The 9,454-nt window shown below is 34.7% G+C and overlaps 1 protein-coding gene across 1 annotated transcript; it reads right to left on the reverse strand.

The window, feature by feature from the left end:
* Window positions 1-487: 487 nt before the first annotated feature.
* On the reverse strand, window positions 488-5,282 carry LOC145165000 (uncharacterized). The gene is made up of 7 exons (XM_079083641.1): window positions 5,254-5,282; window positions 3,674-3,704; window positions 3,407-3,558; window positions 2,747-2,865; window positions 2,475-2,642; window positions 2,322-2,394; window positions 488-2,219 (listed from the first exon to the last, which is right to left on the reverse strand). Exons 1-7 carry the CDS (start codon window positions 5,280-5,282, stop codon window positions 488-490), a joined length of 2,304 nt encoding a protein of 767 aa, XP_078939767.1.
* Window positions 5,283-9,454: the final 4,172 nt, after the last annotated feature.

Below are 9,454 nucleotides of genomic sequence, written 5' to 3' on the forward strand. Positions count from 1 at the left end.
TAGCCTAACAACAGGAAGAGTTTGTCTAAAATCACCACCAAGAACAGCAACTTTACCACCAAAAGTAGCTGAACAGTCCATTATATCTCTACGTAGACTATCGAAGGATTCAATTGCAGATTTCTTTGCTGTTGGAGCCTCATCCCATATAATCAACTTACAAATCCTAATCAACACTGCTAAAGAGCTTTGTTTACTAACATTACATACAAACCCTTCAGCCGCATCCAAAGGTATTTTAAAACGTGAATGGGCTGTTCTGCCACCGGGCAATAACGATGCTGTAATACCTGATATAGCTGTAGCCAAAGCAACATGACCTTTAGATCTAAATTTAGCCAATAAAGCTCTGTATAAGAATGTTTTGCCAGTGCCACCTGGACCATCGATAAAGAAACAAGCAGGTTTATTACAGCTAACTGCATCCATTATCATTTCAAAAGCAACCTTCTGTTCTCTATTAAGAGTATATATTGCAGCCAAATCTTCAGCGGAAACAACAATACTTTTTTCTAGTTTTAATCTCTCTAGTGTCGTCTTCCATTAAACGATCAAATGAATTTTGGGGTAGAACATCAAACTGGTGAAGACGTCTTCCCATTGACTGCAGAAAACAATCAATCTCTTTAAATGCACGGGCATAAGATTCTTTGCGTGTCTCTTTGTGGTGGCGTAAAATGTCTTCCATCATTGCATCTTCAAATAATAACCACAACTTGCGCGGACTATTTGGACAGGTAAAAACCAAAAGTGAAGCAAAAAGCCTTCTCAACTCATATGGCATATGAAAAGTAGAAGCTTCTTGCATACATACTTGTTGAGTAGCATCGTTAAGTAAATAACCACGTAACAAAGCAGATTCTCTAAAGGTAGCAACAGTTACCCCGTTAATCATTTTTAAATCAGCAAACGATTTTAGACAGCGAACTCTAGACAAAAGAATTCTAAGATAATACCTTTTGCCTTCGGTTGGATGGGCAATCACAATACGACCAATTGAGTCACCTATTTGCCGGGGTGACCACATATTTTTATCCCCCTTCCAAACAAAATGATCAGGAAACTGATTGTATGTGAGCTTAAGCTTTTTTGCTAAAATTCCTGTATCATTTTCAACAAAAAATTCAGTCAACATAGTTTTTCTTTTACCAGAGTTACTCAGAATATTAACCAAAGTTGATTTACGTTTGAATGTCAAAGGCTGATAGTTTTCTAAATGCAAGGGCAAATGAATAACAGCTGGTTTCATTTCACCCAAAGGAAATTTAAAAATTCTCCATGCACCTTCAGGAGGAGAGACCCATCGACCTGATTGATACTCATTAATCTCATTTATAAGGACAGAGTTTGTAACTGGAGAAATATTAAAGCTTATCTTGTCAGAACCTTTACAAATATACTTATATATATACTTCACAACCTTTATTGATGAACAAATTTCTATATTAATGTGACAGTTAAATTTACAAAGCAAATAGGCATTATACGGAACAACCCATTTATTATTAAGAATAGCACCTCTGACTTTCACTTCAGACCCATCGTTACGTCTACGATATATAGGATATGCATCGTCTGTCTGAATAGTGTGAGAAGAAAAGTCTTTTGGGTAAAGATTTTTACAAGAACCCTTCTTTTTCATACATACGTTAAAAGGATTTAAAGAGCCACATGGACCATGAATCATATGTTGAACAACCATCCTAAACAAATGAGGATTTGCACTTTGTGATGGTATTTCTGCAGAAACAATTTTGTCAAAGTCTTCAGGTGTATGCATTTTACAGTTACTTTCTAAGATAAGCAAAAAATGTGCATGTGGAAGTCCTCTTTTCTGGAATTCTATAACGTAAGTGTAAGCACAAATTTCGCCGAAAATGTTATTCTTGAAAAGTTCATGTGTAAGTTGTTCTACTTTAGCATGAAAAACTCTAACAATCAAATCAGCTCTATTTTGGCCTTCTTCATATGGTTTAAGATTTTCTTTTATTTCAGGCCAATTAGGATTGCATGTGATAGTTAAAAAAATATCAGGCTTACGGAACTTTTGTACCAAGGCCATTGCATCTACATATTTTTGTCTCATGTTTCTAGGGCCACCAACAAAATTAGAAGGTAATACTATTCTTCTACCAATAGCAGAACCATCTGTTTCCCCTTTTGCCATTGCATCCACAACTCCTTGCAAGAATTCTTGTCTTATTTCTTCCTGCTGTGTCCTAAAAAAATCTAGTCTTTGCGTTTCTAATTTAACTTAGCTGTCAACTATATATTGTTGTAGTAATCTACCAAAATAGAGTAAAAAAGTTGTGTCATTATGCCTTATCTGAAGCTTATAAGCATAATACTCTCTAACAGATACAACCCTGGGGTTATCTGCTTTTCTTCCAAGCACTGTATAAAAAGAGAAAAGAAGTAAAGCACAATAAAGTTAGCCCAAAAAAATATAAAAATAGAAAAAGTAAGTATGTTACCAGTTTCTTCCATCTTTAATAAGTCATCCGCACGCACTATACTACCAGGAGCAATAAGGTTTTCTGCAGCCGAATGCAAACCCTGCTTTCTAACTGGGGTTGTTTTATTTTTTTTTTTAAAATACCTTGATGCCAGCCTAGTTCTCCTAAAGGAAACATTAAAGGATACTGCAGAGGATCATAACAGCCATAAAAATACTTTATATTTCTAGAGTCAGCTTCATGGGTTGTAACTCGGATATATCTTGGACCACACTCCCCATTATCTTTACCGTCTACCCAAATTGCAGCAACCTGTGACACATCGGGTTTATTATAGACTCTTTGGTCTTGAACAACAACAGTTTTAAGAACAATCTTATAAGTATCCAAGTCTCCAATATTCTTCAAACTGCGGAAAAAATAAGCGTATGGATTATGTTGAAGATATTTTATACACTTCTGAACCAGAGTTTCACATATCAGTGGACAAACCATTAACCTATTTTGGATCTCATGTTCAGTATCATGAATATATAATTGCAGATTTTTATGCCGGTCATTCTCAGAGTATAAACCATTTGTAAAATGATACATCTGACCTTGAACTCTAAAAGTATAAATCCCACTGTCTCTCTTATTGAAATTAGGATTAGATGTAACACCTAAGGATGTAAAAGCGAAATGGTTATTATATGTTCTAATATATGTTCTAAAAACCTTTGCTTCGTGACAGTCTGAAGTTAGAAGTTCAATCATGACTATTGGAAGATGATTACTATACAAGACAACACTGCCATCTAAACAGCAAAAACCCGATGTTTCTGAATAGAACTTTAAAGCACCACAATGATGACAGTCAGGAACGTAAGGTAAGATATCAGCAACAACAGGAACGAACTTTAATAGAGCTCTACCTGTTGCATGACCAGCAATATTATGCTTATTTTTACGATTTTCTTGCTTTGAAATAGATTTCCTTATGTAATTTTTTTTTCCGTTCAACTCTTTGCTGTTTCCATCTTAAAATAGCACGCTTCCTATAAGCTTTCCTATCCTCAAAATCCAAAGAAGGCTGAACATCCTTCATGATAGATTTATCAACCTTTTCAATGAGAAAGAACAGATGAATATAGATATGCAATAAGAAACTAAACAGTCATCATCTATAACTAATAATAACATATTTGAAGACATTTCAGATGAAAAGAAGGCAACACCTGATCATAAGATAAGCCTGAAGACGATAATCTACAAGAAAAAAAATGAAAATTTTAAGGAGAATATAAGCAACAAAGCAAATATTACTAACCAAAAAAATAGCATAACCCATTAGAATAAGAAATTTGTATAGACCTTTAGCAAATCAGATACCATTCTTTGTAAAAATAATAACGAAACCATTTGAAATCAGGGTAAAAGAAGAAACATAATAATACTTCTTACCTTAGGTCCACCTAATCAGCATGTGTAAAAAACTGCACAAGTAATTCGAACCCTTATAAACCCTCAGAATAAGTACGCAGATCTAAGAAGAATATGAAAGGAAGCTCTCGTAATGTGAAAAGTAAAAAAAAACCAACAAATAAATAAATATCTAAAACAATGAATACCAATTGATTTAATTGGGCAAAAAGATAAACCGGTTACTTTAATTGGACCATACCCTATACAACATACAGCGGCAACACGTAGCATGAGTAAAGGCGGTGTAAGTACAAATATCCAAAATTACTTGTGGGGGAAGAAAATTGTTTGGGATAAACACCAGGTAAAATAAAAATAAAGCCAAAATTTATTACGTAAGAATAAAAGAAAAGTAAGGATGATAAATAAAATAAATTGATTAAAGAGAAAATTGAAAAAAAAGGACCACAAAAAGAGGCATCAATCGGACCGAAAATTGGAAAAAAATAAACTATATCGACATATATGTTAAAACTGCCGGCACAGTTCTCTTTATTGGAGGAACTAAGCAAAGAAAATAGGTAAAATAAAAATAAAGGCCAAATTTATTTGGTACCAAAAATTGGAAAAAATATTAAAGTATATAGACAAAAATAAATAAATTTAATTGAAATAGGTGATTATGAAAGTAAATTAAACTGAAAAAAAAAGCAACCCAAAACTCATCTATTTAGTACAAATAATTATTGTATATTGTCGGTCACAAAGCAATACACAAATCCAACTCTTAAGTAAAATTCAAAAGTTCAAAATGAAAAAATGTAAATTAAATGAGTACCTTCATGAGAAAGAGGAGAAGAAGGAGATATAGAAACTGATTGATAAATCAAGAAGGATACAATTTCAACCTGTATAATTTCACACCTGTAATAAATCCATGACCATACATAAGACATCTTCATGTTCTTCAAATTAGAAGGAGGTTAGGGTTGTTTTTTACAATTTGATTCAAGAAAAAAAAGAATATAGTTGAACACTATACCTCGATGAAGTGTTGTCGTTACAACATGTGGTAATAAACAAATGAAAGAAGAAACAGTTGGCAAGCTGAGAATAAATTCGATTACTTCAGTATGGAAAAAGGAGACGAAGCCGATATATATTGAATTCAATATCCTTCAAAATAGCCCCTGAGTTGACTCTACAATAAGACCCATCAAATAAAAAGTCAATCTGAATAACAGATGATACTGGGAAAACTAATTTTAATGAAAACCCCAAATGTGAGCTGCAATCAACAGAGAAGGATAGTAGGTAGGAAGTGTTTAGCTGGGGAAATGTTTGAACGCAGTACACCACGTTCACTTTTCTAGTTTCCACCATGTGGATATACCTCAAGTCAAGACTTAAAATTGGATTCATTGTGATCAGGTTGAGGCCAATATTATTCTCTTAAGCATTTCATCGAACATGTGATGGACCAAAGAAAAGTCCAAGCTAGCGACATGAAAATTTGAAATCCCACATATCTTATACAACCGATAGATGAAAACTTCACCCCAGCTATCCCTGAGAAAGGACGTGGTATATATATATCGATGATTGGAGCACAAATTTACAGATTCGTCACCCCAGTACAAGGCATCTTCGTGTTCTTCAAATTAGCAGGAGGCTGTATTTTTTTGACAATTTGATTCAACAAATAAAAGAAAATAGGTAAACACTATACCTGGATGAAACGATGATGTTACAATAGGTGGCAGTAAACGATTCAAAGAAGAAACATTGAACAGACAAAACAAAAATTCCCCAATCTTGTAGTTTTGATTCGAGGTTGAAACGACTTACGGAAAGCAAAAGGAGATGAAGCCGGCATATATTGAATTCAATATCGATCCTTCAAAACCACAGCATGAGGTGGTGACTGGAGGTCTTTAATAGAGGGTGACTCGACAAGGAAGCATAAGCGGAGAGGGCACGTTGCATCTGCGCTTCAAATAAAGCAGTAGGTGGCAAGCAGCTTTCCGGATACACCACCGACAAGATGGGAATGTGAATCAACAACACCTCGCTTGAGACAGGCAACAAAGGTTCTGACCTCCAAATACGTTAAAAGAGGCCGCCCAGAAACCTTTCGATTGGTGGAGGGAAGTAATAGTCTACGTGGACCAAAGTTCAAACCTTTAACATATAGGTAATGATATATATATATATATATATATATATATATATATATATATATATATATATATATATATATATATATATATATATATATATATATATATATATATATATATATAGGTAAAAGTTCAAATGAAAACCACTAAAAGTTAAGAACCCTAAGAACCACTCTTTTAATTTATAAATAAAAGATATGTCTTTCAATTCCAAATTTTAATCTGTTTTTTTTTATGTTTTTATTACCAGACAAAAAGCAAGATGGATATTATCGTCATTTTAACATCAAACAAATTGATAACATTTTAAAATAGATTAAACATTGTATCTTATATTTCTAAATCTCTAACTGAACACTTTTAAATTCCCCACCAACACCTGTAACACTCTAAACTTTCAAACAAAATTTTCATTTTTAAAACCACATAAAACACAATCTGTCACACCCCCAAACCAGGATGGTGGAAACGTCCGGGGGCGGATGACGTCATGTACAGTATCATAACAATTGAGTAATAGTAAAGAAAGCAACATAACCATCATAAGTATAATTGAAAGAGTTACATCATTGTAAGTGTTACATGTTTCAAAAGTCAATTACAATATGATGACAAAAGATTTGTTTGATGCCTTAGCGTCCCATCCTCAAAAGCTGATGGTTACTTGTTTTACTGGTTCCCTGAGAATACAAGTTGTTTTCAAAAAGTGTCAACAATTAAGTTGGTGAGTTCATAAGAGTTTGTATGAATGTAAGCCTTTCCGTGTAAAGTAATCGTGTTTGTCTCCAGAAAATCCGATATTTTCTATCAAATTAGTTGTAAGCCTTTGTTCGTAAAATGATAGTGTTTGTTCCAGAAATTCCAATATTTTCTATAAAATGAATTGTAGTCTTAAATGTTCCAAGACCGAAATGTATAAGTTTTCTGTACTTAAAGTTTGTAACATGTAGTTTTAATTTGCATAAAACCATTTAAATGTACGTTAGCCCCGTAAGCCAAAATGTATTGTTAATACCCCCATGTGAGTTATTATAACCATACTAGCGACTAGTTGGCATGTGAAGATGTTCTTCAGGCATCGAAATGTTATGACATTTGTCACCCCATACCTGTCGGTCTAACTGTAGCTAACAATTTAGGTGCGAGATTGTCAGTCCCGTATAGATCTATACACAAGTATCACACTCTTCCTACAAGATATTCTGGTTTATAATACAGGACATAAGTTATGTACTTAAAAGTACGGTGAATCCAAATGTCTCACAAAATTTGTATCGACAGGTTTACGTATGAAAAATCTCTTTTTCTTGTAAATGTATGTATTACCCTTTCATAGTGTTTATATAACGTAAAAATAATTATATTTTTATATAATTATTTCTTTGTCCCAAGAGGGTAAAATAACGTGAATATTTCACAAACTATACCTTTTTTAGTTTGTAAATATATGTTCCGTCGAAATCAAAACCTTTGCGTTTTAACGACTTTGCATGTAAAAGTTTATAATTTTGGTAGTAACATTATTTTATGTAATTAACATTTTCACGTAAAATGTATATAAAATGTAAGAAAACATAAGTAACAGTTTGTATATTAACACATTGTGTTTCACTTGTATTCCCCCCCCCCCCTAAAATATAGAAAAAGACGTGGAAAATGTAGGGGTATGAACTCACCTTATATGAATTTGCGATTTGATAACGAGATGATGGTGAAGATCTTCAAGATATGAATACTCGAAATGATCGTATCCTAAGAGTTTTAACACATACTAATGTTTGTAAATTAGAATGAAATAATGTAAGTGTTGTAAAAACACTAGATTGGTAAGGACATACTTACTACAATTCTTAAGGAATTAACTTGATGAATAAGCTCCTGGAAACGTTTGAAGATGTCACTGGGGACGTATGAAGGTAAGGTTTCAATGCTTGAGAGAAATGTAGTGAAAATGTTTAACTGGGAAGTGTTTTGAAGGAGTCCCAAAACGTTATTATATAGGGGAAAATAAAGATAAGGTGATGTGAGGTTTTGCATTGGTTTGTGTAATTAATCGCGTTGGGAAAATAATCCACCAATCAAGTGGCACAAATATCTAATTTTCCATGAGGTTTTTGATAGGTCATAGATTAGTGGTTTGGGCTAGGCAATCATTTGTATAAGTCTTATAGGGTCTTGGTTATGCTAGAGGTGTTTTGTAGCTTGTTGATGTGTGTTTACGGCTGAGTTGGTGTTCACGACCAGTCAGTCCCTATAAATAGCATGTGTCAGAGTCTGTCAGTAATGACGCATCATAAGTGTTTACAGTCAACTGTGTGTAATTCAAGGTGTACCAGACATTCTTCGTTAATATATGTGTGCATTGCTTGATAATTCTCATCTTCTACTCATTCTTGTTGTTGATTTTTTTGATCACTGGTTTGGATCTTGTAATCTGTAACGACCCAATTTTTCAAAGAATTTTTTTCATTTTTAATTAACCAAACACATTTCCATAAATCAAGAAATCCCAAAATAGTTGTTTCAAATCCATATTCATTACAACTTTATTTTTCAAATATCAGAGTGTCCCATAAAGTTGTCTGAGAGAGAGTGCACGCCGCGCCATCAAGCTTTGCCCTTGCCCTTGGACTCGGATGATCATGAAACAAATCCACAAACTGTAAGCGAACGCTTAGTAAATCCCCCAGAGCATATCCCACACACAACCACATAACACATATCAAATTAGCCATACGCTTCACAAATCACAAAAGTCATGCATTCGACAAATAGGGAAGCCTTGGAAACCCTCCCGGGTCTTATACCAAATGCCACGGGAACCCCCACGTGGTATTTATCTGCCATGGGAACCCCCACATGGTCTTTCTGCCTTGGGAACCCCCACAATGTCTTCCTGCCTTGGGAACCCCCACAAGGTCTTCCTACCATACAAAACATAATGCAAACTATACAAGCAAATATTTTAGGATGCCATGGAAACCCTCCAAGGTCTTACACCAAAAGCCACAGGAGCCCCCACGTGGTCTTCCATGCAAATAACATACTATCGTATCGCACATTCAATCAATAACCGTATCTCCGAAAATGGGTCGGCCTTGGTGTCTTAGACCCATTGATATGGTGAGAAGATTCACCTCTCACAGGCGGAACCGGCAAACTGTAGTCAGATATATCCCACGCTGCTCCTCCCAAACTGTCTATATTCAATGAATAAATAACTCAGCCTAATCCCATAAATACCCCCCCCCCCGGGTCAACCCTGGTCAAGGTCAAAGTCTATAGTCAAGGTCAACAGTCCATATTGACCTTGACTCGTCGAGTACAATCGTTCACTCGTCGGGTTCCCTGCTTCACTCATCGACTCGCCGAGTCACCCAAGGGACTCGTCGAGTTCCTTGGTGTTTACGGCCA

Source organism: Lactuca virosa, chromosome 3 (assembly GCF_052849685.1).
Source record: "Lactuca virosa cultivar CGN04683 chromosome 3, Lactuca_virosa_CGN04683_v6, whole genome shotgun sequence".
Classification (NCBI taxonomy): domain Eukaryota; kingdom Viridiplantae; phylum Streptophyta; class Magnoliopsida; order Asterales; family Asteraceae; genus Lactuca; species Lactuca virosa.

Bases quoted from the DNA above. Each gene is read 5' to 3' on its own strand.
- LOC145165000 (XM_079083641.1), bottom strand. From the start codon at position 5,282: ATGAATCCAATTTTAAGTCTTGACTTGAG. The intron at 2,643-2,746 runs GTAAAGATAATG...GATCCTCTGCAG, and splicing joins TGCTGCAATTTGGGTAGACG to TATCCTTTAATGTTTCCTTT. The intron at 2,220-2,321 runs GCATAATGACAC...AGATTTTTTTAG, and splicing joins GCTTATAAGCTTCAGATAAG to GACACAGCAGGAAGAAATAA.